We start from the raw sequence: 27,786 nt of genomic DNA, 5'->3' as shown, positions 1-27,786 counted from the left end.
GTGAAGTAATTCACCTTCTTTTTTTATTAACAAGCAAAGTAACTAAAAACAAAAACACAACAACCTTAAAGTTGGAATAGCAGTACGTCCAAATGCTGCTGGAGTTTACAGATGTAGCTGGGGTACATACTCCCTCACTGGGAGCAGGACGTAGTAGACATGTGACTGTGCATTGAGATTATATATATATGTAACCAAGAAGAACCATAGAAATGGATGGAAACCACTGGAGAACAGAAAGCATGAAGAACTTTTCATCATGCAATCCCAAAGCACTCTGCTCTTTTCCTCTTCTTTGCCTCTGAATCCTCTGTGTTCCAGTTCCAGCTGAACTTGTGACAATTCCAAATCGTTCTTTCCTCTTTTTTAGTTTCTCATCATCTTCAGACTTTCTAGAGACTGAAGAAGAGGCATTCAAACCAAATCTTTGTGCTCTTTCCTTTAGCTTATCCAGGTTAATCATAGTCTTGTTGTCAGACGACAGACCTTTTGTTGGGACAGAAGAAATTCCAAACCTAGCTGCACGAGCAGCTTTCTTACTCTCCAAACTCACAGGTACATTGAATCATTCAGCTCTTTTCTGCATTTTTCTCTGTCTGAGATATTTCAGTTGTAATTTTTACTGCCTTCTTCTCCGCTGCCACATCAAGAGTTTTTTCGGGGGGGGGGGTCTTCTTTGACAGGCAGCTCTATGGGCTTTGGCTCTTCTTCCTCTGTTTCATCTCCCAATACATCTTCTTCATTTGCCTCTTCTTTCAGCAAGTTCCTCAAGATAAGCCTGGAGCCTGTTGATGAGATCTTGTTTTATTCCTTTAGTCTCCAAACCACGAGCAAGACATTCTTGTTTTAGTTCAGCAAGCTTTAGCTTTTGGAGCTCCAGTCTCCGCCGCCATCTTGTTACCCCTCCACTCTCAAAGTAATGCACCTTCTATCTGGTGAATAGAATGTAACCCTTCTATAAATTATAATAAAAATATATTAAGAAAAAAAAACAAACCAACCAACAAACAAAAAGTCTCATATACTCTCCTGCCCAGACTGGCTTTGAATCTCCATTTTCAGATCTCAGCCTCCTGAGTAGGTAGAATTACAGGTGTGAGTCACCTGGCTTCCTTGAGCTTTTTTTTGCTCAAGGTACACGAAATGTCCAGAACTGTAGCTCTGTAGTTTGTAGTTATGCATGGCTGCTTTTTAAAGCTTCTGGCTGGGAAAGTTGTTTCATTTGAGATGAACATTGCCAATGTATCGGCTTCTTTTGTACATTTATATTGTTTTCACACCATTTGGGGAAGTCTTGCTAGTATCTTTGTAAATGGTTCACAAAATATTGTCACTCATTTTATTTTTTGTGCTTGAACTTTTTTCTCTCTCTCTCTCTCTTTCTGCTTTTTGTGTTCATGGCTGACACTTTACCACTTGAGCCACACTGCTACTTCTGACTTGTTGCTAGTTAATTAGAAATCAAGAGTCTCAGGGATTTGTCTTATACAGGCTGGCTCCAAACCTCAATCCTCAGATCTCATCCTCTTGAGTAGCTAGAGCTACAGGCATGAGCCACGGGTGCTCAGCCAAATTTAATTCTTAGACATAATTATTTTTAATAATTTGTTATGAATACAAGATTATCTCTAATAATTTTGTTATCAATACAAGATAAGTCAGCACTAGATTTAAGATGCAAGAACCTAATGTGGGGAAGCACATACACTCCACCCCCATGTGAAGTATGGGGGTGGGGAGAGCTTGGCAAGCAGGCTTGGAACCTGTAGGCCTCAAAAGACAGCTGCTCCTCAGCTTTACCCAGCTAGTGCCAGGCCAAGCCAGGCAAGGTTACAGTCCCACTGTGGTCATATCTTCCAGTTTATCACATGGAATCTCTTGATTTTTAAATTCCAAGCTACTCAAATTCATTATAAATATCCTGTGATACCTAAATGAGCTGGCCTTTAGAGAGCACTTCTAGCTTGGAGGAAGCCAAGGAGGGGACAAATGTCCCTGCTGTCTTTCTGTGGGGCATTCGTTATCAAAGGAGCAAGGCAAGCTGAGGCTCCACCCCAGCTCTCTCCACTCTCACCACCCAAACCACTCCTGTCCCTGTGACAAGTTAGCCCACTCTTCTAAGCAGCTCCCTGGGCAGCTGAGGGGAGCAGTCATGGGAAGAATTACATTTTATAGTGGGAAATGGACAGTTTGACCTTGTGTAATTCATCTGTTAGCAAAACTACCCAGTAGTCAGGAAACTGGTTCCAGAGGCAGATCCAAGTTTTGTGGGTCCTGAAGCAGAAACAAGTTTGGGAGACCCTAAGTATGAAAATTAGTGTCAGAACTAGGGTGTGATAGAGCATGTGTTTAGTGTGATTGAAGACTTGGAAAATATGTGCATGTATGTAGATATGTATGTATACTGGGCAGTCTACCACTTGAGCCAAATCTTCACTTTCTGCAATTTGCTGGTTAGTTAAAAATAAGTGTTTCATGGAATTTTCTGCTCAGACTGGCTTCAAACCATGATCCTCAGATCTCAGCCTTCAAAATGCCAGACTGACTTGATAGCATCTGGCCAACGGCTTTGGGTTTTAGTCCTCAGAACATACAAAAGAATGAAAGAAAAGAGAAATAAAAAGCAAAAGACAAAAAAAGGAATGTGACAAAGAAAAGAAAAAAGAAAAGCAAGCACCAGTGGCTCAGGCCCATAATCCTAGCTGCTCAGGAGGCTAAGATTTGGGGATTGGGGCTTGAAGCAGGAAAGTCTGTGAGACTATATCTCCAATAAACTACTCAGAAAAAAAAACTGGAAGTGGCACTGTGTCTCATGTGGTAGAAGCTGGCCTTGAGCAAAAGAAGCTCAGGAGCAGAGTCAACACCCATAGTTCAAGTCCCAGGACTGGCAAAAGAAAAAAAAAAAAAAGAAAAGAAAAGAAAGAAACAAACAAACAAACAAAAGAAAAGAAAAAAGAAAGAAAGAAAAAAAGCAAGCAAGCAAGCAAGCAAAAGTAGCCAGGAGTCTGGCCTAGTGAGAGTGCCTGCCTTGCAGGCATGAAGACTGGGGTTCAGTACCACATACATAGAAAAAAGCCAGAAATGATGCTGTGCCTCAAGTGGTAGAGCTCTAGCCTTAAGAAAGCCCAAGGATAGTGCTCAAACACTGAGCTCGAGCCCCAATACTGGCAAAAAAAAAAAGAAAAAGTGAACTTAAGGCCTAGTATGGTAGCACGTTTATATAATCTCAATGTCAGTATTCATGAGGCTAAAGTAGCAGCATCTTGAATTTGAATCCGGCCTAGGCTACATAGTAAGACTCTGGCCTCAGAGCAAATAAACAATCAATGAAATAAAGGAATAAAATTATGAATTTAAAATTAGATATGAGAATACATATAAGGTTTTCACACCTTTGGCAAAATTTAAAATTTAAAAAAAAATTTATTATCAGGGTGATGTATAGAGGGGCTACAGTTACATTCATGAGGTAATGAGTACATCATTTCTTGAACATTATTACCCCTAATATTTATAAATTTTCTGTAAGTGTGCTAGGCACAAGCTCTGCCAATAAGCTATCCCTTAAGCCCCAAAGTTTGTACATGCATAGTTTTCATGAGGCTCTAGCTTCAATCCTCAGAACAACAAAAAAGCTGCAGAACTATTTCTTAGCAGTTTCCAGGAAACACATTTAATTAATATTAGCATTCCTCTACACTTAGACATTACGAATATTTAAAATTTTATTACAAAATAATACAGCACCATAAAATTCAGCGTCCTTTGTTTTCTTTTTCCCATTGAGCTTACATGACCAAGCCCATATTACTCTCAAATATTTTTTTGTCCAAACCCATGACTTCATTGGTCCATTCTAAAAAGGAACTGGAATATAAATGGGAGAGAAAAACAGATAGTGAGTCCAAAAGGAAACTTCAGCTGGACAGTGGGAACTGATGTCTATAAATTTAGCTACTCAGGAGGCTGAGATCAGAGGATCAAATTTGGAAACCAATCTAGGTAGGATAGTCTTTAAGACTCTTGTCTTTAAAGGTCAGTACTCAAGCCCAGAGTTTGAGCCCCAAGACTGGCATACACACAAAAACCTTTTATAAATAGATAGATACCCAAATTTACTATCTTAATTTAATTCAAGACAAACTTCCAGGTTTTATATTGAAATTCATAGTCCTTCTCTTGTTTAAGATGTTTTCTTACTTTTCTTTGGTGACTGTATATGTTTTACCAAAAAGTACCAGAGTAGTTTGCTCTTCAAAAAGTTAGAAATGATATCAAGAGATTGTTTAACAGTCTAACTTCTCAGATTTGCAATTACCTAATTATGCTCCCCCATTTTCATTCCAATTTAATGCAAACAAATTAGGATCTATATTATCCCTATATCTGTACCAAAAGTCTGAACAGATGGTGTAATGAGTTTTGTTCTGGTTTGTGAAAGTTACTAAAAAAATACTTTTATTATAAATCTCATTCCCTTTGCTCTGAAGTCTGACCATACAAGTGGGCAAAACACTCAGAAGCAAATGTATATAAAACATGATCCCTCTATTCAAGTAGTTTGTCATTTATTGGGAAACCAAGAACATAAACTTGAATCAATTATTTTTCTAAGTTTAGGCCTTTCAAAAGTATAGATCAGTAACATTGTAGAAGGAACAAAATTGTGATTGCAGTGCTTCTACAATTCTATTGAGCTGTAGAAGCATAATATTCTGTTCTCCATTTGCTAACTTGGAGATAACACACACACACACACACACACACACACACACACACACACACACACACACACACACACCTGTGTGTGTATGGGGGATAATACAAAAGTAAATGGAAGTCAGTAGCCAGGAACAAGTGGCTCATGGAATTCAGGTGGCTGAGATCTGAGGATTGCAGTTCAAAGCCCGAGTGGGCTGGAATGTCTTTAAAATTCTTATTTCCAATTAACCCCCCCAAAAATCCAGAAGTGGAGCTGTGGTTCAAGTTGTAGAGTGCTAGCCTTGACTGCTTGCTCAGAAAGAGTACTGAGGCCCTGCATTCAAGCCCCAGAACGAACATGTATGCACGTGGTATGTGCCTCAGGAAAATAATGCAAACACGAAGTAGATATCTGAAAATACTGGGATTAATTTTCAAATGAGCTAATACTGGCACTGTGGGTCTTCAAATGAAATATTATAATATATAAAATTTACTTCAAAGTTACACAGATTGAACCGGGAATGTGTCGTAGTGGTGAAGTGCTTGCCTCATATGCATGAAATCCTGGGTTCAATTCCTCAGCACCACATACACAGAAAAAGCAGAAGTGGTTCTGTGGCTCAATTGGTAGAGTGCTAGCATTAAGCAAAAAGAAGCTCAGAGACAATGCTCTAGCCTTGAGTTCAAGCCTCAGGACTGGCAAAAAAAAAAAAAAGGACACAGATCATGGGAATGAAGTGGATATACAGGAGAGAAGACAATTCTAGAAGTGTGGTGATAGCAGTATGTTAATATTATTAGGTCTACTTTGGGAAGTATTTGAAAACTTGTAGCATAGTAATGATTACATTTTATTTTATTTTCACTTGGGAAATCCAGGCTCTGAATATTCCTGGAGTCACAGCAGTTCTCCACATACCTTTTGAAACTCTCAGTCTTCAACTGTCCATCCAACTGTATGGTCAGGTCTCAGCATCTACCCTGTGTTTCGTAGGTGCCTGTACTGGGAAGGGAAATACTGACCAGAAAGGTTTGTATTTTTTTTAAAAACACTATGCTTGCTTGAATCCTACCTGAAGTTTAAGTCTATGCTTATTTGGCCAGTGGGAATCCTGAATTCTCTGGGATAAGTTTACTCATGCTAAGTGCTAATTGAAACCATAGTATGGAAACCATCTTGTCTCTTACCATAGGTATTCTAACTGTAAGAAGTACCAACATGTGTCAGCATCTCATTTCCTGCCTTCTCTGGCTTTGGATTGAATTAATCCATAGACTCTAGCATAAGAAAAGAACCCAATCCAAAACTTCCAGTAAAACAAATGGAAAAACTACAAAATTAAAGCTGAATTTTCTGCAATTTTTCAAGTAAGGGAAAAGTTATTCCTGTTAAAGAATTTTAAGTTATTTATTTTGAAATTTTCAAGCAAACAACCTGAGTATATATTTGATGGGCTGGTTGTGTTGCTCAGAAATAAAGCCCTTGCCTAGCATTCCCCAGGCCCTAAGGGGAGTGAGGGAGCCCTGAGCTCCTCTGGGAATCATTTCTTCTTGATGATACTCAAGGAGATTGAACTCACGGTCTGGCACTTGCTAGGCAGGCATTCTACCCATTTGTGCTCTATCCCTGATCCTTTTTGCTTTTCTTTTTCAGATAGGGTCTTGTCTTTTGCTCAGGAAAGCCTGGGCTGTGATCCTCTCATCTCCACCTCTTCAGCGGTAGTCATTTCAGGCTTGTAATACCTAGCTTGGCCTCCAGAGAGTATTTTTCATATTCTCTGTTTATTAAGACTTTTCAGTCAGGCGCGGTGGCTCATGCCTGTAACCTTAGCTACTCAGGAGGCTGAGATCTGAGGATCCCGGTTCAAAGCCAGCCCAGGCACTAAAAAGTCCGGGAGACTCTTATCTCTAATTAACCACCAGAAAACCGGAAGTGGCGATGTGGCTCAAGGGGTAGGGCTGTACCCTTGAGCTGAAGAGCTCAGGGACAGCACCTAGGCCCAGAGTTCAAGTCCCCAAACCACCAACAACAAAAAGACTGTTTTCCTCATTTAGCCTCACTCATCTCTGCAATTATTCAAGTCATTGTTATTAAATAACAAATGGATGCCACATTTACATGATTCTAGGTTTATTATATTTGATGAGAAAGAAATAATACTTTGAAAGTCATTTCTATGTCTTATCCTAACATATGTTAGTTTAGAGCTTCCCAATCTTTCACCCTCTGAAATCTCTGTATTTCTACCAACAGGATCTCGTTGTCGAGGTCTTCCCCCAACACACTATACACTGCCTACTACATATAGATATGTGTGTATGTTTGTATATATGTGTATATGTATGTATGTATATATGTGTGTGTATATACATACATACACAGTCATGTATATTCACACACAGTCATCCCTTACTATATTGCAGTTTATGTCTTTTGGCTTCACCATATCATGGGTTTTTAAAATATTTATATATAATTCTGTATCATGGAATATCTGCTGTATCACGGGATTTTGCGGTATATATATTTGCAATATTTATGATTTTAATGATTTTGCCTAAAATTTTTAAAAATATATAGAAATATAAAAATGTTCATTCAAACACATTAAAATAATATTAAACCGGAATAAAATGCAGTGTGTGTTTCATCAGCGAATGAATACTGTACTCTACACAATGGAAATGCAGTAGGCCACTACCATTTGCGCAAGTTTGCCAATGTCAGATTGTACACGGCACACGATTGGCTGATGGACCGGAAGGAGGCCAATCACAGCACCGTGTTCTGTATCCTTGGCGCTGATTGGCTCAGCGACCGTAGCGTCGGTCTGTTTGCTCTCCTGCACGGCGTCCATTCATTCGACATCTCTCCTTGTCCACTTCCTATGGAGTCTAGTGGCTGCGCGTAGTGTAGCTCTATGGTGTTGTGTGTTTGTGAACTTTTCATAAAAGTTGGAATTTATTTCAAGTCCTACAATGCCATCCAAACATTCTGCACCTTCTAAGGCTTCTGGCAGGGAACCCGAGTGCCAGAGGAAGATGCTCATGGTCAAAGGGCAGATGGGAGTTCCTGACATGTGAAAGGAAGACGAAAGCTACGCAGCCACTGTTACGGGATCATCGAATCTACTGTTCACTACATAAAAAAGACAAGTAATAACCTGTGGCAACAATGACTGCTAACAAGACGGCAAAGAAAATGGGCACTCTCGGCAAGAAGGCCATTGTGAGGATGGAGTCTGCCTTGGCCCTGTGGATAAATGACTGGCAGAAGAAGACTCCCTTGCTAGATACTAACACCGTCCCAATGAAGACCAAGAAATTTAGTTTTGCAAAAAGCATGGGGACGAGGTTGAACACACAGAAACAGGACTGTCGAGTGCTTCTCCCAGCAGATCAATCCCTTCAGTGCCAACAAGGGCTGGTTTGACAAATTTCAAAGATACTTTGGAATCAGAAGCGTTTCTCTGCATGGAGAAGCAGCCTCTGTGGATAAAGCCGAAGCTGAGGAATGTGTGAATGACCTGTTCAAATCTATCATCGAGGAAGGGGCTATATGCCTGAACAAGTCTTTTTTTTTTTTTTTTTGTCTTTTGTTTTGTCAATCCTGGCGCTTGAGCCCAGGGCCTGGGTACTGTCCTTGGGCTTTCCCAAGGCAAGCACTATGCCACAGCACCTCTTGCAACCTTTTCTATGCATGTGCTACCGAGGAATCGAACCCAGAGCCTCGTGCATGCTAGGCAAGCGCTCTACCACTAGGCCACGCTCTTGGCCCTGAACAAATTTTTAACACTGATGAAGTCAGCAAGTGAATACGAGAAGGAACAGATGAACTACAGGTTGGAGAGGAGGAGGAGGTTGGTCCAACACTCGATCATCTTGCAACCATGGTTAGAATGGCAGAATTTCTGCGCGTGGCTAAAGAATGGGACCCCAGATGCTTCGTTCATAGCACTCGGTTAATATAATGGAGAGTGACATGTCAGCTTATAAATAGCTTCTCATTCAGGGGAAAAAGCAGCGCCAGCAACTCCCCATAACTGTGTTCACCACGGTTGAAGTGTTGGGCCTACTCCTTTAGCAGAAATGGAAGTTACTGGATGATGAAGCGTCTGATGTCATGGTGCCTTCAGAAGAGCTGTGATGCTCTGCTTGGCTGTGCAGGACATTCGTCTCCTGCTCATCACCTTCATCTCCATCAGCACGGCACAGCTACATAATTCACCATCTTCCATCTTGGAGTTGTAGTATACTTCACTGGTGAGTACCCACGTATAATTTCATATATTGTTAAAATTATGTAGGTTTAAGAGTGAAGAAAGTGTTTAAGAGATATTAAGGATTTAGAAGAGTGTGGGAAAGGTTAATAAGAATGTGGGAAGGGTTTATAGGAGAGTAGGTAGGATTTATAAAGCCTTAAAATATATAAATAGGCCAGAAATTTGGCCTAGTAGTAGAGTGCTTGCCTAGCATGCACGGAGCCCTGGGTTCAGTTCCTCGGTACCACATAGAAAATGCTAGAAGTGGTGCTGTGGCTCAAGTGGTAAAGTGCTAGTCTTAAGAAAGCCCAAGGACAGTGCTCAGGGCCTGAGTTCAAGCCAGGACTGGCAGTATACGTAGCACTGCTACTTTGGGGATTTTTACCAATTGTGGGGGTCTCTGGAATGTAACTCCCATGATAGATGAGAAATCACTGCAATATTATGTGTGTGTGTGTGTGTATATATATATGAAAATATATATTAAGAAGTCCTGTCTCTCTCTTGTGTATGTCTATGTGTGCGTGAGGGAGTCTCTCACCAAAACCAAAATAAAACAAAACAAAAACCCAGAGTTGAAAATTAGTTTGGAATAACATTTAAAACCAAGTTAAAATGAAATAATCCCATCTAAAGGAAATTGTTCCAACTAAACTATTTCTATAAGATTTCTATAGGCTAGGAATGTAGCTTAATGGTGCTTGCCTAGCATGCACGAATCCTTGGGTACGATTCCTCAATACTACATAAACAGAAAAAGCAGGAAGTGGCACTGTGGCTCAAGTGGTAAGATGATAGTCTTGAGGAAAGGAAGCTCAAGGACAGTGCCCAGGCCCTGAGTTCAAAATGGTTCCAGGCACCAATGGCTTACGCATGTAATCCTAGCTACTCCGGAGGCTGAGATATGAGAACTGTGGTTCAAAGTCATCCTGGGCAGGAAAATTTGTGAGTCTCTTATCTCCAATTAAACACTAAAAAGCTGTAAGTGGAGCTCTGGATCAAGTGGTAAGCAGCTAGCCTTTAGCACAAAAGCTCAGATCCTTAGTTCAAGCCCTAGGACCCTCATACACACACACACACACACACACACACACACACACACACACACACACACACACACAAATGGTCATACCACTGAAGTGAATCTGCAGTTCAGCCAAAATGTGTGTGGGCTACAAACAGCTGTGGCTTCCCTCTGTCTCCACGACTCTTCAAATTATCTCAGTGGTGGTCTGCCCTGAAAGGAAGAGTACCGAAAAGAGAAGTCAGGGAGAGGTAGTTCAGATGTATTCAGGGCCAATATAAATCATGTTAGAGAGAATAGATCTACTAAATTTTCAAGTCTGGATGATACAGATCATGAATAGTTATTGGAATTTTGGAATCAGAAGTGGTAGGTGAAGATGACTTTGAAGACCAAGACAGTGAAGACCACAGTGGTAAGCAGGACAGATCAAGGGCCTGACTGTTTGTCTTAGAATAGCAGGAAAGTATCATGTTAATCTGGAAGACTGGGGTGGAAGGGTAAGTGGCAGAGCTATGTCTAGGAATTTTTGTGTCTATTACCAGTGTCTAAAGCTTGCTTTTGTATGTTCAAGGAAGAAGACAGCACTACATACTGTAACCTGTCCTTGACATTGACACCTTAGTCCCATTTGGTATATTTGTCTTTTGGAGAAGTTTTTTGGGGAGGAGAGTGGAGTACAGTACTTGGAACTAAACCTAGAACCTCATACATACTAGGCAAGTGCTCTACCATGGAGCATAACCCAGCCCAGTCCTCTTGTAAACTTAGAAAGCTTAAACTGGATCACAGGGTTCTGAAGAAAGAATGTCAGTGAAAATGTTTTGTTTCAGGACACCCAAATAGAGCAACTGAAATCTTTTCTGTGTTTGAAGAATTTTCCACATTCTGAGTCTGCCATACCAGATCAAAGCCAATAAGTAGCTCACTCTCCTAATTTGCTTTTAGGCTAGGAAGACTCCAATCTGTATCTGTAAGTAAAAGGAAAGGAACACAGAATCACCATGTTCTCTTTATCCACTCTGATAAATGTTTGGATTCAGTTTTTGTATATTATACACAATGCTACCACCTTGTACACATCCTTCATTTCTTTTTGATAAATACCTAGTAGTAGAATTTCTGGATCTCACAGGGAGCTTTAAGATTTTAAAGAAACTGTCAAACTTTTGCAAAGCATGTTTAATTGTCAATTTCCACCAGCAATACCTAAGAGTTCTGGATTGTGTGCTCACAAAACTTGGAAAAATATAGCTATTTTGGTGGGTATGTATTTTGTGGTGTATCTCTTTGGGATTTTAGTTTACATTTTCCTAATGGCTAATGAGCTTTTTTGTTTTGTTTTCCTATGCATATTAGATATTCCTAGATCTTTCTTGGTAAAATCCCTTTTCACATATTTTGTGTTTTAATGGTAAGTTTCTAGCTGGATGCCTGTGGCTCACCCTGTAATTCTAACCATTCAGGAGGCTGAGATCTGAAGATTGCAGTTCAAAGCCAGCCTGGGCAGGAAGGTCCATGAAACCCATCTCCAATTAAGCAACAAAAAAGCTGGAATTGAAGCAGTAGCTCAAGTGGTAGAGTGCCAACCTTGAGCAAAAGAAGCTCAGAGATAGCATGTAGGCCCTGAGGTCAAGCCCCAGAACTGGCATGCACAAACACATGAACACACACACACACCCCAAGAGATAAGTTTCTGTACGATCTCCTCCTCCTCCTCCTCCTCCTCCTCCTCCTCCTCCTCCTCCTCCTCCTCCTCCTCCTCCTCCTCCTCCTCCTCCTTTTGATGGTACTAATGTGTTTCAACTCAGGCTTGCAAGCCTGACATTCCATTTGCTGAACCATTTTTCTACCTTATTTTTGTTTGTTGTTTTTGGTCAGTCTAGGGTTTTCATGGCCTGGGTACTATCCCTGAACTTCTTTTGTACAAGGCTCTACTAGTTTTGGTAGTTTATTGGAGATAAGAATCTCCAATAAAGCCAGCTTAGGCAAGAACGCTCATGAGACTCTTATCTCCAATTAACTATGAGAAAACTGAAAGTGGCTTCGTGGATCTAGCTTTGAGCAAAAGAGCTCAGGAACAGCACCCAGGTCTGAGTTCAAGCCCTACAACCAACAAGACAAAAAAAAAAAAAAAAAAAAAAAACAAAAGAAAGGAAAAGAAAAAAAAGAGTTCCTGCCCAGGCTGGCTTCAGACTTTAATCCCTAGATTGCAGTCTCTGAGCCATGGGTGCCTGGTACTCTAGTCCTGTTTTGTTTTGTTAGGTCTTCCTTTCTTTTATTTTTATATTTTTATGATGTGTTTGAGTTCAATTAGGTAATTTGGTCTTTTCTCTTTAAGGGTTCTCTAGTCATCTGGGATAATCCAGGACAGAGCTTTCCATTTTGATACTTGACTGGAGAAAAACTTCAACTAACCCTCCCCAGGGTTATATGTCATGATATCTGGTAGAACTTGGCTTTTCTCATTCTACATTTTCATTATTATCCTGGATTTACTCACTATTTTGAGGTAAGAGTCTTACTTCTCACCTACGTGGATGTGTGAGCCACAGTTTGTCTACTTTAGTTTCCTGTAAATGCTGAGATTAAAGGCGTGCACCATCGTGCACCCTCTATGAAGATGAACTTTCTGCTCAAGCTGACATGGAGCATCCATCTCAGCCTCTCACAGAGCTTGGGATGACAGGCATCTGTCACCAATTCCAACTATGGTTTAAGAAGGGGGTCACTTGAGCTTTTGTTCCAGGCTGGCCTCAAATAGTGATCCTTCTATGTTCAGTCTCCCAAAGGCCAGGATTACAGTCATAAACCATTTCTACCCAGTTTGCTAATCTCTAAAGTAGTTTTCTTCCCTCCTGCATCTGTGTTTAAGGATGTTAGTTTGTAGCTTTAATTCCTTGATGTCTTCATTTTGGAACTGAAATCTGAAAAATATTGGCTTCTTAGAATGACAACATCTGCCTTACTTCTTCAGGCATAAGTAAGGAGAATTTGCATCACTGTATTTTCTGCTGTTACTAATGTTTCTTTTTCTTCTCATGCAGTAATTTTCCTAATTATTTTAGGGAAGAAATCAGACCTTATCTATTGCATAATCAGGGCATCTTCTAAAAATCTGTCCATATTTCTCTTTTGGTAATGTTGATTGCAGACAAGAATCAAGACTGGTGGCATACCAGGACTTAAGTGCCTTGGAGTGAAATTGCTCCTCTGACCACAGACATAAAAGGAGGAAGTGCCTCCTGCTTCTCTTCTGGCATTATGGAGGAGTTAAAAATGTTTCCTAAGTAGTCATTAGCAATTGTCACCATAACTCTTCTGATACATCCTTAATATCAGGGAAATAAATGTGATAACACAGAGATTTATGACCAACTAAGTTGACTCTACTGGTCAAAGTGTCTCTAGATGCCAGAGCTTCCTCAGCTGACAGTAGAATCTATTTTGCCATGGTCTTTGAAGGGATCAGAGAGAAGACTGGTAGACATGATTCTAATCATGAGTTATTCTTTAGTTTATAAAACACAGTGGGCTTCTACCTGAGCATGCCAAATTGTTTTAAAGAGATTCTTAAGTGCCAGTGGGAAAAAAATTGTTTCTTTCCCGATCATTTAATTGGCTATGAGGGGTAATTTTTCAAATTATTCTTCCTTTCTGAAAATGGAACCAAACCACTTGAGATCAATAATTACTGTGGTTCATTCACAGAATTCTATTTACATGTCCTATTTTCTAAATGAGCAACTATTATTTGCCCAGTGTCTACCACCAGCAGCACATCTCATTTACTCTATACAAAAGTGTATGAAGTAAGTTTTTACAGAAGAAGATTCTGGGGCTCAGAAAGAAGTTAATAAATAGGTCAACAGTTGGGTGCCTGGAATGCTCACTACTCAGAAGACTGAGATCTGAGGATCATGTTTCAACAGTCCATGAGAGACACTAAACGCTATGCTAAAAATGAATTATATAACTTGTGTTGGGGATGGGAGGGAAAAAAACGGGAGAGAGTAAGGAAAGGGGTGACAATGTCCAAAAGGAAATGTACTCATAACTTGTCTTATGTAACTATAACCCCTCTGTATATCACCTTTATAATAACAATTTTAAAAAACCAAAAAAAGTCCATGAGATTCTTATCACCAGTTAACTAGCAAAAATCCAGAAGTGAGGTGTGGCTTTAATAGACTGATAGCTTTGCATGAAAAAGCCAAACAAGCGAGAGGGAACCTGAATTTGAGCCCTAGTAAAAGTGCAAGCATGCGTACACACACACACACACACACACACACACACACACACAATGTCATCATTTATAATCAATAAATATCACAGTGTATGGCAAGCACAGCTCTGGACATCTCCACAGTCCCCTTTCTTGCTAAACACAGCTCTCTACTTGTAGTCTTCCAGGGCTCCGTCTAGGTAGCTCTTGTATAGGTTTCTCAGAGGCCTGTATATCTCCTTCCATAGCTCCAAGATTATTTGATCTGGAGTTCCCGGGGTGAGGAGGTTGGCCAGAGGAGCCAAGCCTATGAGGTTCTGTCATAAAACATCTTACCCTGATGACATAAAGATGCTCAATGAATGTTGAAATAGATGACTTAATGAAAACAATCACAATGTCCTGGAATTTTGAGGCATGATTGCAACTGAAGTGGAAAGGAAATCAAGGATTTATTGAATCTGAGCATCTTTTGCTGTCAGTCAACAGGACTGACCCAAGCAGACAGGTATGATCTGCCCAGCCATCTGGTGAGAGCCAAACTAAAGTAGTTTTAGGCTATCATTTAACCCATAGGCCCATTTCAGAAGTTATAAAATCTGATGCTATTCTTCAACATATGAGTAATCTTAAAAATAAAAATGTACAAAGAGGGCCGGGAGTTTGGCCTAGTGGTAGAGTGCTTGCTAATATGCATGAAGACCCGGGTTTGATTCCTTGGTACCACATACATAGGGGAAAAAAAAACAAAACACGGAAGTGGTGCTGAGGTTCAAGTGATAGAGCGCTAGCCTTGAGAAAGCCCAAGGACAGTGCTTAGGCCTTGAGCTTAAGCCCAGGACTGGCAATAAAAAAAAAAAGTACAAAGAACTCGGGAGGCTGAGAACTGAGGATCAAGGTTCAAAGCCAGCCAGGCATAAAAGGACCTGAGACTCTTATCTCCAATTAACCTCTAGAAAATGGGAAGTAAGTGGGGTTGTGGCTTAAGGATAGGGCGATAGCCTTGAGCTGAAGAGCTCAGGGACAGTGCCCAGGCCAAGATCAAGCCCCATGACCCATAAAAAAAAAATGTACAAATAAAATATCAAGGGATCTGAACTTCTAATAATATAGAAATAACATTGAACTGTAGTGATGATAGTGACTCCATAGCTGAATATCAGCACTATTTATTGGTTCTTTGGGAAACTTCCGTATTGCTGGATGCTGGTAGCTCATGCCTATAATTCCAGCTTCTCAGGAGGCTGAGATCCAAGGACTGAAGTTCAAACCATGCCAAGTCTGTGAGATTCTTATCTCTAACCACCAGAAAGCTAGAAGTAAAACTGTGGCTTACGTGGTAGAGTGCTAGCCTTAAGGGAAAAAAAAAGCTTAGGGATAGTGTCTGCACCCTGAGTTCAAGCCTCAGAACACACACACACACACACACACCACACGCTCCTCCATCTGAAAGACTGAAATAAAACGTGTCCTTCTCAGGAACAAAATCAACCAACCAAACAATACCTGGCTCTAAGTGGTGGACTAAGACCCCAGACTCTGAGCAGTAAACTTCATCTCAGGCATGTCTCCCTGTCACCTTTGCACAGACTGAGTGAGGTATTCTCTTACACATTTCACAGCTATGTTGTTACACTATAGGGCTGCAGCCTATCAATCAAGAATGAAAATAATCTCTTCCTGTCTCTTTACCCCTCCCACTGGCTGTTCTTTCCAGCTGGACCTGATCTGCCAATTGTGCTGTCACCAGTGCCTCCCCAGAGTTCACCTGGCAGGACTGCCCAAAGACCTGGTGCTTGTTTTTGCCCCTCTCAACCCATACCTGACATGTCTTGTCTGTGGTCAGGCTGCTAATCAAGGGATCTTCTCTACTGAAAATCAAACAAATAAAGTTCAAATTCTCTAAAATTTATTATTTTGGGCCATCTTGGTGATCTATGGTCATAGTGCTTTCTTCTCTATCACAGAAGAAGTTTCCCTCATCTCTCAAAACTTATCTGTCAAATTCTGTGGACTTCACTTTTTTTTCCCCCCATACTAGGGTCTGAATTCATGGCCTTACTTACTTGCTTAATTTTCTACCCTCAAAGCTGGTACTCTACCTCTTGAGCCACATCTCTAGTTCTGGCTTTTTGCTGGTTAACTAGAGATGAGTCCCTCAGATTTGACTGCCAAAGCTGGCTTCAAACCTTGATCTTTAGATCCTAGCCTCTCGAGTAGCTAGGATTACAGGCATGAGCCACTGATGCCGGCTAGGGTTGCATCTTTTCTCTGTTGATTTTCCTCTTTCTGAGCATATGTGTGTGTGTGTGTGTGTGTGTGTGTGTGTGTGTGTGTGTGTGTGTGTATGCACACACACCATATATATGTAAAGTGTATATTACATATCACATATATATCTTCTATTTTCCAATTATTTAATATTGGCAAAGAAATTTGTTCTTTTCCTAAACTATTCTGGATTCACTCATCTATTTACAAAGGGAAATTTAAAATTTCTCCAGTGATACTTAATTCCTGTATAGCCCTGAAGTACTTGTGAAAAGTGTATTATTGCATCATATATCTTATTTTGACTGAAGAATCCACAGGTAGAAATCACACTTAGCAGAATGATGTGTTTGGGGTCAGGCAGATTATTGGTTTTTAGATTTGTACAGGTGGCTTTCTTGGTTTGTTACACATCCTGAAAATATCCCAGAAATGCATTTTTCAAAAAAGACTATTGTCCATTTATCAAATGTTTTGTTCCAGTTGAGCTAGGTAAATGTCCCAAGTACTAAATATTACTGTGCTTTCTATTGATGATATAAATACTTCAGATTTTTTAAATACCAGTACTGGGACTTAAACTGAGGCCTAGAGCACTGTCCATAAACTTTTGTGCTCAAATCTGGTGCTCTCCTATCTGAGCCACAGCTCATTTCTGGCCTTTTGGTGGTTCATTGAAGATAAGAGTTCTCACAGACTTTCTGTCTAGGCTGACTTTGGTTGTGACCCTCAGATCTCAGTCTCCCAAGTAAGTAGAATCGTAGGTGTCAGCCACTGGGGCCTACTTTCCAGTTTTCTTTTCTTTTCTGAAGTTAAGAATATTTATTGTTCTGCTAATTGTTGAACATCTACTTCAAGAGAGGAACTACTGCCTAGAACTGTGCAGACCATTGTAGCAACCACTCCTATATGTGACCAGTCAGAATTCTGATGTACTTTAGGTAGGAAATATTCATCAAATTTCAGATTTATTATGAAAACTGCTGGAAAAGTATCTCAGGAAGTTAGGTGCAGTGACTCACATCTGTAATCCTAGCCACTTAGGAGGCTGAGATCTGAGGATTGCAGTTCAAAGCCAGCCTGGGCACTAAAGTCTGGGAGGCTCTTAACGCCAATTAACCACCAGAAAATTGGAAGTGGTGCTGCGGCTCCAGGGGTAGGGCTGTAGCCTTGAGCTGGAGAGCTCGGGGGTAGTGCCTCATAACCGACAAAAACAAAACAAAACAATCAACAACCACAACCACAACAAAACCTCAGGAACACATTACATTTAATATATGCTGAAATGCCAGTATTTCAGCTACCTTGGATTAAATTGCGTTAATAAAAAATATACAGAGCCTTTTTAAAAATTGCCACTATTAGGAACTTTGAAATTACATTTGTTCTGAGTTTGTGGTTGTATGTATCTGTCAAACAATGCTATCCTAGAGACTTTGTATACTTAGAATAAGTGAATAGGACTGACTCTGCTTTCCTGATTATCAAGTTATTTACTTATTCACTTATTGACAGGGTCTTACTCTCAGTTGTGGCTGGGTTGTTTTTTTTTTTTTTTTTGTCAGTTGTGGGGCTTAAACTCTGGGCCTGGGTGCTGTCTCTGAGCTCTTCAGCCCAGTGCTACCACCCTACCCCCTTGAGGGATAGCCCCACTTCCCATTATATAGTGGTTAACTGGAGATAAGGTTCTCATGGACTTAGTGCCCTGGCTGGCTTTGAACCGCAATCCTCAGATTTCAGCCTCCTGAGTAGCTAGGATTACAGGTGTGAGCAACCACACCCAGCTGAGGCTGGCTGTTAACCTGAGTCCTGCCTCGGCCTCCCATTGAATTATAGGAGGAGGTATTTGAGGGCACCTCACAACAGTAGAAAAGAATCCAACAAATTTAGGCTTGGATGGAAAATGTATTATAATAACACAATCTTCATTTTGTAATTGAAAATACCATGTCCCAAAGGGATCTTCATGCCTGCTATCCTTTATCCCCTGACTAAGGACAGGAAAAGCACAGGGTGATTCAGTACTAGAATTCCTCTGTCATCATTAGTGGAAAATGTCTTAGTAACTTCACAAAACTATCTAGGGACAAATGCCCAAGATTCTATTGGAGATACTAGGGGCAGGGGTGTCATCTACCTTGCTCTTTGAATCTATTGCAGCCACTATTGTTTCAGTAATCATTATTACTATTGAACATAATTATTTAGAATAAACACCCCAAACTCAGCTGTGGTCTCATCTAGTTGGTACCAAACTGGGCTTGGCAAGGAGGTTTAGGACACTCTGGAACATTGTGACGTCATCAATGATGGTCTCCAATAGTTGCCCATGGCTGGCCCTCCAGTTCCTGGCTGTTACTGCAAGTCCATTCCTCTACCATGAGTGTGGAGCAGCTAAAATCAACATATCCACATGTACCTTGAGGTGACAGACTGGCTCTGGTGATTATTCTGATTTTGCTATTTAGAAGTGATCTATGAGAATATTGCTTTTTATATTATGAAATGGTTGATGATGCCTAATTTCTTGGGGACAGTCCCTGAGGTTTTTCCCTTTGTCCTGATTAAGGAGCCCTCTTCGAATGGTTCAGAATGTGGAGGAAAGAATCCCAGGCAGTCATTCCTTCAGCTTCACTGGTAATGTCTATTGGGGTGGGGGAAGAAGAAAGCTTTTATGTCTAAACTAAACTCTTTTTGAGTTTGGAGTGAACCTGAGACTATAGCCCCACCTTAGACTTTGTGTAGTCCTGAGGCCTAATTTTATCTGTTTATTTCTTTAAAAATTGTTTATTCTGGAAGTTGAGAGTGAAGCACAGTGATACTGTGCTTCATGCATGATTAGCATGCATGAGGCCTTGGATTCAATTCCCAGCAGAGACACACAAAAGTTCTATGATTCTGGACAGATAAACTAACCACAAGCTAGGCGCTTCCCAGGCTATATAGTCCTAGCAAATCAGGAGGTTGAGATCTCAAGATCACAGCTTGGAGCTGGGCCAGGCAGACTTATCCAAGAGTCTCTTCTCTCTAATTAGCCAGAAAAAAGCTGAAAGTTTAGGTGTGCCTCAAGAGTGCCATTCTTAAGCAAAAAAAACCCCAAGAACAGCACAAGACCTTGAGTTCAAACTCTAGTACCAGTGCACACAAATATGTAAAGCTCTGAATGCCCTGTTTAATTCAAACCCAAATAGGTTGTGTTGGACATTGTAATTTACATATGTATAAATAGGCAAGTTTAACCTGATATGTAAATATTGGGCAAAACTGGGACTACTGAAGTTAAATGCAAGAGGCGGGTAGCTGTACCTCTTAAACAGTGCCTTTGAACTGTAGTCACACATGTAGTTACTCTGGTTTAATTTTAGCTTGATGATCTACCAGAAATGTTAACAATCTGTCTTTTCACATTTGTGCTCTTTCTGCTAAAGACAGAATCTAGAAATACAGCATCCTTAGTTTTACATGATTTTTTAAAGAACTATTTTATCAGTGAATATTCATCTGTACATAAATTTTAAGCTTTTGTAGCAACAATTATTTTTAGATTAAATTATTTACTTTAAAATAGCACATACTCTACATTTTTCAGTATAGCTATAGGTGTGTGTGCACACATATGTGTGAGCACATGCACACACATGTGTAAACAGAGTGAGCATTGATTTATTTCTTTTTCCTCTTTTCCTCCCCCCCCCCCCCCCGCCTTTTTTCCCTGCATCTGGGACTTGAATTGAGGGACTGGGCACTGTTCTTGAGCTTTGTGCTCCAGGTGAGTGCTCTACCACAGCTCTAGTTCAGGGGTTTTTGGTGTTAATTGGAGATAAGAGTCTCCAGACTCCTGCTCAGGCTGACAATCCTCAGATCTCAGCCTCCTAGCTAGGATTATAGGCGTAAGCCACCAGCACTGCCTTTTCTTTTCGTGTGTGTGTGTGTGTGTGTGTGTGTGTGTGTGTGTGTGTGTGTGTATGGGGGGGGGGGCTTGAACTCAGGCTTTGTGCTCCCATGTGGCTTTTTTACTCAAAGTTCTTGTGAGTTTGGCGTGAACTTGATACTGTGAGCCCCACATTTGACTTTGTGCAGTTCTAATCGATTGGGCCATAGCTCTATTTGCAGGTTTAAAAAAAATATTTATTTATTTTTTGGTGATTAATTGAAGATTCACAGACTTGCTTGACTGGACTGGCTTTGAACCTCAATCTTCAAATTTCAGCTTCCTGAGTAACTAGGATTATAGGAAAGCTACCAGTGCCTAGCTCTTATTTCTTTTAATTATATTGAGTTTGATACTATAATAACCAACGCTGGGCACCAGTGGCTAGCGCCTATAATCCTGCTGACTCAGGAGGCTGAGATCTGAGAATTGCAGTTTGAAGAGAGCCCAGCCAGAAAAGACCTTATGAGATGTTTATGTCTAATTAACCAAAACTGAAAGTGGCACTGTGGCTCAAAGTGGTAGAGCATTAGCCTTGAGCAAAAGAGATCAGGATCAGTGCCCAGACCCTGAGTTCAAGCCCCATGACTGACTAAAGAAAAGTACTTTGAAAACTCAATAGCCTTAAGTTAAATATTTGAAACCTCATGAAAAGTAACAGGAACCCACTAATGAGTATCCTTTTCTTAATCAAATATTGTAATTTATGCTTTATCTTCAGTACTCTCTTCCATTTTAACAAATAAGCAGACAATTTTAACAAATATGTTTCTTTTACACAATGATGATGATTGGGGAATCATTCCCTTCCCTATTTCACATTCAGTTCTGAGCTAGAAAGTGCAGAGATGGGAACATTTGCTCTTACATTTACCATCTGATCAAGTGGTACAATATACATCTGTCAGGGGCCATTCCATCACATCTTTTAGTTATGTTCTGGTTTGAACTTAGGGCTTGGAGGAACCTATGGCCTGGAGCAAGTTGTGTAAGCATTGCACTACTGAACTACACACATAGCCCTAGATGCAGACTTAAGACTGCTAGCATATGCATAGATGTCACATACATGCATGTTACATAGATTAGGCCACATTCTGATACTAATAACAGAAAGATTTGTGTAACTTGGTCTCTGCAATACAGCAGTGCTCAGGCTGGTAAGTGTTTCAGAAGGCAAATCATTATCACCTGATGTAACAGAAGTATATACAAGGGGCCAAAGAAGTGTAGAAAAAGAAAATATGCCTAACTAATGGAATCCAGGGATACTTCACGAGATGATCACTGAGTTGATTACTTCCTTGGTATGAAACAAACTGGGTGGGTAACAGACAGACTGTGGCCAGTTTGAGTTCAAAAATCCCAGCTCTAGGAGCTGTGAGTTTGACCTAGTGGATGCACAAGGACCTGGGTTCAATTCCTTGATACCTCATACATGGAAGAAAAGAGCAGGAAGTGGTGCTGTGGCTCAAGTAGTAGAGCTCTAGCCTTGAGAAAACCCATGGACAGTGCCCAGGCCCTGAGCCCAAGCCCAGGACTAGAAAAAAAAATATCCCAGCTCTACTGCTTATTTGCTGTGGAGCTTTACAAGTGTTATTTAATCTCTCTGAGCTTCAGTTAAGTCTCCTATAAAATAGGCATTACTGAGCATAGCTCAGCTAGTTGAAGTGAGGTAGAGAGAGTATTATGGGCATGCCTGATACAGGAAAACTCCTTAGGCCAGTGCTAGCTAGCATGCTAGGGGGAGCAGGATGAGAGAAACCAAGAAAATATTGAAGAATAGTACACAAAGCTAGCTAAAACAGACAAATGAGTTACATTTGGGTGGAGTGTCATGAGGAATGGCAAGGAAAACAGATGGATAAGGAAGGGTAAAGAACCTTCTAGGCTACACCAGAGAGGCTCATACTAAGTCAGTCCTTGTAGAGTTTCAGATTTGCATTACAGATGTACAGCTCTGGTGCCGTGTAGAGGCCAGGCAATTAGTTAAAAGTTCAGCCACTGACATCTGGCCTTGGTGGTGCATACCTGGATTAGAGTCTGAGAAAGAGGGCTTAGAATTTGGAGGCCAGCTTGGGCTACATAGAGAGAATCTGTCTAGGAAAAAGGCAACAACTGATAAGGAGATGATAAAATCTTGGCAAAGATGAGAGTAGAGTAGGAGAAAAAAACTGGTGAGACTTGACAACAGCTTAAAGGTGATGAGATAGAAAGTTGTGGATGGCTTTAATTTTTCTTTTTTCTTTTTTGCCAGTTCTGGGGCTTGAACTCAGGGCCTGGGCATTGCCCTTGGACACTTTTTGCTCGAGGCTATCGCTCTGCCACCTGAGCCACAGCACCATTTCCAGCTTTTTCTATGTATGTGGCACCAAGGAATTGAACTCAAGGCTTTATGTATATGAGGCAAGCACTCTTACCACTAGATTACACTCCCAGCCTGATGGCTTTCATTTCTACTTTGTATGATTTGGTGAAAAGACAGGAAAGAGGGTGATAGGATTTGGGATTTGTTGAGCTTCTGTGGTCTGTAAAATGACAATAATTAGGTGTAGGCCTGCCCTCTGGAGGTAGCAGCTAAGCTTTTGAATACCTTGGAATCTAGGAGGTTACCACTGTGGGAACATGAGGGGAACATGACAACATGACAGAGGCATAGATTGGGAATGCCCAACATTTAAGAGCAAGAGAGTTCGGCCAGCAAGGGAGAGTGGTCATGGAGGAAGAAAACAACATAGAAGAAAATAGAATCGTGGAAAATGCTGGAACTTAAAGGAGGAAGTGTTCTAGTGCAGGAAAGAGCTTAAGTAGAAGGAGAGTTAGGAATGGTTCTTTGGCAAAAAACTTAAGAAAACCCATTAGCTGTCCTTTTAATGAAGTAACACAGAGTAGTATGAGAGACAGTGAATCCTCTTCCTTAAGACCCTAGATAACAGTATTTTAGGTTGCTAGGTGAATTCTTGGAGAATCTGCATGGCTGTGGTTTGATTTGAGGCTATGTGAGGCGCACATCTTGCTTGTTCTGGCAGAGCCGTTTCCCTAGCATCTAGCAAGAAGTTTGCCAGATGAGTGTCCACACACTAAATGTCGGTGGATAGCATGAATAGATGTTCTGACTTAGTAGAGTTTGGAAGATCCTCAATACTTGGCAGGTTCCTGGAAGTGTAAGGAGTACCAAGAGAGTAGTTTTAAGAAGCGTATCTCAGTTCTAGGATTGATCAGTTAGCTCCGCCCGTGTCCAGGAGAGCTACTCAGGATGGTATTATTATGTAACGCATGTAACTGACTTGTCTCAGTTGTGATTTTCTGGTGGGGCTGTCCATTTCCTTATTTCCGTCCTTTGTGTGTGAAGGTGCTTTCTCTTCCTGAAGGACAGGTCTTTTGTATTCCTTGCACATACATATTCGTCCACCCGGCTCCCAGCTGGGAATTCTGTTAGCTCCTCAGCCTAAGCAGATTTGGAACTCAGGGGTGGGTCAGGTTCGTCTGAAGTGAATCCTGGGTGCAGTGATGCCCCCCCCCCCAACCTATCCAGAGAAAGTAGAACCCAGGGGCTTTTCGGAGCACGCGGCAGGCTAGGCCCTATCCTGCGTGCTGCACCCCGGGGGTCTGGGAAGAGCCCAGCCACCCCAAAGGGCGGCTAGACTAAGGTGTCCTCTGCACGGTTCGGGCGGAGACACCGGGGCAGGGCAGATCCCGGAGCCCGGCGCCGCTTCCACCGCGTCCTTCCTTCTTTTCGGCACCGGTGGGGAGGGGAGGCCCGGGCGGCCCGCGTGCTCCGGTCACCCGGCCCGCGCTCGCCGCCGGCCGCCGCAGGTCCCCGGGCCCGCGGAGAGGCGGCCGTCCGCGGGCGGAAGCGGCGGCGGAGGAAGCGGAGGTGGGGTGTCCCTCGGCGCCCCCACCCCGCCGCGCGCGAGGCCGGCAGCGCGGCGGGAGGATGTCGGCGCGCGGAACACGCGCACCGTCCGTCCCGCCCACCCCCGCCCGCCCCCCGCGGCCCCCGCCCAGGGACCCCCCGCGCCCGGGAAAGCCCGCGACGGCCGCCGCCGCCGCCGCCCGCGTCCCTCCGCCTCCCGAGGCCCGGGGCAGCCTCCGCGGGCCGCGCCGGGGCCGCCCCGCACTGCGCATGAGCGGGAGCCCGGCGAGCCCGTGAGAGGAGCCGCCGCCGCCGCCGCCGTCCATTCGCTGCGGAGCCGGAGGAGGAGGGGAGAGGCCTGGAGGACACCAACATGGTGAGGCGCTGCGGCCGCCCGCCCCGCCGCGCTCCCGCCCGCCGCCCTCCGTCCCGCGGCGGCCCCGCTGCCCCGAGCCCCGACCCCGCGGCCTCCGTCCCGCTCTCCGGGAGGGGGCTCGCTTCCCCCGCCGCTCCCTTCCTCCCTCGCCCCTTCCCGCCCGGGCGCCGCCGCTACGCGAGAGCCGAGGAGGCGGAGCGGAGCCGGGCCTAGTCGGGAGCCCCGGCGAGTTTGGGGCGCGGGAGCCCCCGGCGGGGCCCGGCGCGGGCTGGGGTGTGTGTGCGGGGGGGGGGTCCGGGGGAGGCGTTGGGACGGGGGAGGGGAAGAGGCAACGGCCCGGCTCTGCCGGGTTCCCGGCGCCGGCCCCATTGTGCCCGGCCCGGGGTCCCGGGTTCCGGGTGAGCTTCTCCCCGCAGCCCGGCCCGGCGGCCCGGCCCGGCTCGAGCGCTGGAAGGACTTTGCCGGCGCGCCTCTCCCGCGCCCCGCCGGGCCGCCCGGGCTCCCCCCAGCACTTGAGCTGGGAGCGCGGGGCACCGGTCCCTTCCCGTTCTCCATCACCTCCGCTGCGTCCCAGGCTTGGGAGGAAATGAGTTTTACTGGCCCCGCGGTCGGCGGAGGCTCTGTTTTGCCTCTTCTCCAAACGTGGAGACTGCTGAGCTTGGGGTTGGGGGGTCCGGAAGTGCAACCTGCTCCGCTGCTGCCTGTGGAGCACCTACTTTATTTGCTTGGGATGGGAGGAGTAATAGCTTTATTATAGCAGTTTAAAAACAACAACAACAGTTTGTCAAGTTGCTCCTCGCTTATTCATTTTGTTTGGGAGAAAAAGTCATCTAAGCTTGAAGACCCTTGGAGCCAAGTTGTTTACTTTGGTAATTAAATGCCTGACTCAGGTGGATGCTTCTTGATTGTTGTTGTTTTCAGTAGCGTGGTTTGGTATTCCACAGTCTGGGCTTCCGTGGAATTCCACCTAGGTTACTGTATGAATAGTAAAAATGATACTGCCTTTTTGCCCTTGGAGAACATAAACGCTTCTTAGAGTAGGGTATGTGTGTCTGTGTTGAGGTGTTAGGGAATGCCCTGTTGTTTTTGGTTTTGCATGATTTTCCCTAAAGGACTCTTAACTTTGCCCCATCTTCCAACTTGGCAGCTGGTATATGGATAAGTCTATGCTGGTTTACCCATATATGTTTGAACTGATATTGCAAAGTAAACTCAAAAGCTGCACCGGGGAGTCTCAACAGTTTCTAATTTCTTAAGTATTCAAACAGGTTCATAGACATTCCTCTTAAAACTCCACAAGAGTTTCCAGACTAGGTATTTACTGCAGTATCGCAATCTTGAAGTAATGAAATGAACCGGTGAGAGCACTCACTGGAAGGCTTGTAGTTAGAGTATTGTACTGAGCCACATTTCCTTGAATCCCAGGTCCGAGGAGGCTCTTTACCTCTTTAGGAATTCTGGATTGATGAATCCAGATAAGCAAAGTATTCAGCATGGGTTGGAGCTTGAAAAAACTTCTGTCCTTCAGTTTACATTAAATTAGTTTTGGAGGTTAGCCATTAAGTCTTGTATTTGTACCAGTGGCAACAGCATATCAGTATCTTTTTTTTTTTTTTGCCAGTCCTGGTGCTTGAACTCAGGTCCTGAGCACTGTCCTTGGGCCTTCTCAAGGCTAGAGCTCTACCATTTGAGCCTCAGCACCACTTCCGGCCTTTTCTATGCATCAGGTACTGAGGAATCAGGATCTTCATGCATGCTAGGCAAGCCCTCTACCATTAGGCCATGCTCCCGGCCCAAAACATTTTTTTTGTTGGTTGAATACAGTTTGTGTCATCACAGTTGTCTTGCTATGCTCTTGTTTCTTTAGAAGCTCACATGGGCCTTTAGGGGTTTTATTGTTAAAATAGTTCATTGCGAATTTATAATTGTTTCATAATAGTTTGGGGGCTATTGTGTGTGTAGTGCAGGCAGTTTCTACTTAAGATTATTGTCAATTCTGGGGCACACCTAAATGATGGGATACCTGAGGTCTTTTGTTTGTTTCTTTTCTTTTTTCTTTTCCATATCCTCCAGCTTGAACTCAGGGTCTGGACACTGTTCTTGGACACTTTTTGCTCACGGCTAGTGCTCTGCCATTTGAACCACAGCACCACTTGTGGCTTTTTCTGAGTATGTGGTACCAAGGAATCGAACCCAGGGCTTTGTGCATGCTAGGCGAGCTCTACCATTAGGCTACTCTCCTGCCCCCCTGAGGTATTTTCTATAAGGAAAGAGTCATTTAATTAACTCTCTTACTTGAGAGTAACAATAACCTCAAACTAAAAGTATGTGAAATGTATGAGTTGCCTCTTACGACAGGATTGGATTTGATGATATCTAAAGGTATATCCAGCTTATTAATTTGGTACTCTAATGGTTTTTATTAAATATATGAGAAGTGTATAGATTTTTGTAACCTAGGATTACAAAAAAAGGGGGGGGAGGGTTATGAACTTAGTATTAGAACTTTTAGACTTGAAATCATCCCAGAGATCATGTAATAACTGTTGCAGAAGAAGAAAATGAGGATCAGGAGGTTCTGAGGTTCAAGTTTCTAAGATTGTTGCACAGTAGACATAATTTTCTTGTGATGTACCTCCAGTATTTTTTGGTACCTGTAAATATTTTAAATCACATGAATTCTAGAGAAGTGGTTGAATATTCATTTGAAATTAAATTGTATTTAAACAAAGGCAACTTAAATATGGTGAATATGTTATGAAGTAAAATTCTTATTAAGGGCTACTTAATGATATTAATTAGTATATTTTAATGACCCTTTAAAAATGTATGGACTTTGAAATTTAAAATCACGTTTTCTGCGTGTGTAGGAACTTGTAAAGCTAAGTTGATTTCAGGTTGTCTGTTCAGAACGTGTTGCACATTCTTTTTGTATATCTACAAGTAAGTTAAAGGAGGGTATTAGTTCATCTAGAAAATTGTTGAATATGTGTCCCATGCCAGACACAGTGGAAGGCACTGAGGATGTATGTGTATGTCACTAAGCAGAAACATTGCTTGGGGGCTACATTTTAGAAGGGAAAGAGCAGTAATAACTATAGTTTGAAGTTTCTTTACTTTGCTGAGTGCTATGG

At 42.5% G+C, this 27,786-nt stretch overlaps 1 protein-coding gene and 1 pseudogene across 5 annotated transcripts in view; one reads left to right on the top strand and one right to left on the bottom strand.

Moving 5' to 3' along the window:
• Positions 1-69: 69 nt before the first annotated feature.
• On the bottom strand, positions 70-7,562 carry LOC150068996 (SAP domain-containing ribonucleoprotein pseudogene; annotated as a pseudogene).
• An 11,262-nt stretch (positions 7,563-18,824) lies between these two features.
• Dcun1d1 (defective in cullin neddylation 1 domain containing 1) overlaps positions 18,825-27,786 on the top strand; it is a 49,572-nt gene continuing 40,610 nt past the window's right edge. Inside the window, exons 1-2 of one of the 5 annotated variants that reach the window (XM_090342634.1) lie at positions 18,831-18,931; positions 19,059-19,126. In XM_090342634.1, the coding sequence (XP_090198760.1) occupies positions 19,082-19,126 (45 nt within the window). In that variant the 5' untranslated portion in view covers positions 18,831-18,931; positions 19,059-19,081. Of the gene's footprint in view, positions 18,932-19,058; positions 19,127-24,552; positions 24,653-27,786 lie in introns of those variants that run through there. The other 4 variants (XM_090342671.1, XM_090342661.1, XM_090342644.1 and 1 more) reach the window with 4 other exon arrangements.

Source organism: Megascapheus bottae, chromosome 1, assembly GCF_031878675.1.
Source record: "Megascapheus bottae isolate mThoBot1 chromosome 1, mThoBot2.hap1, whole genome shotgun sequence".
Taxonomy (NCBI): Eukaryota; Metazoa; Chordata; class Mammalia; order Rodentia; family Geomyidae; genus Megascapheus; species Megascapheus bottae.
This window is presented reverse-complemented; position numbering and strand designations above follow the sequence as displayed.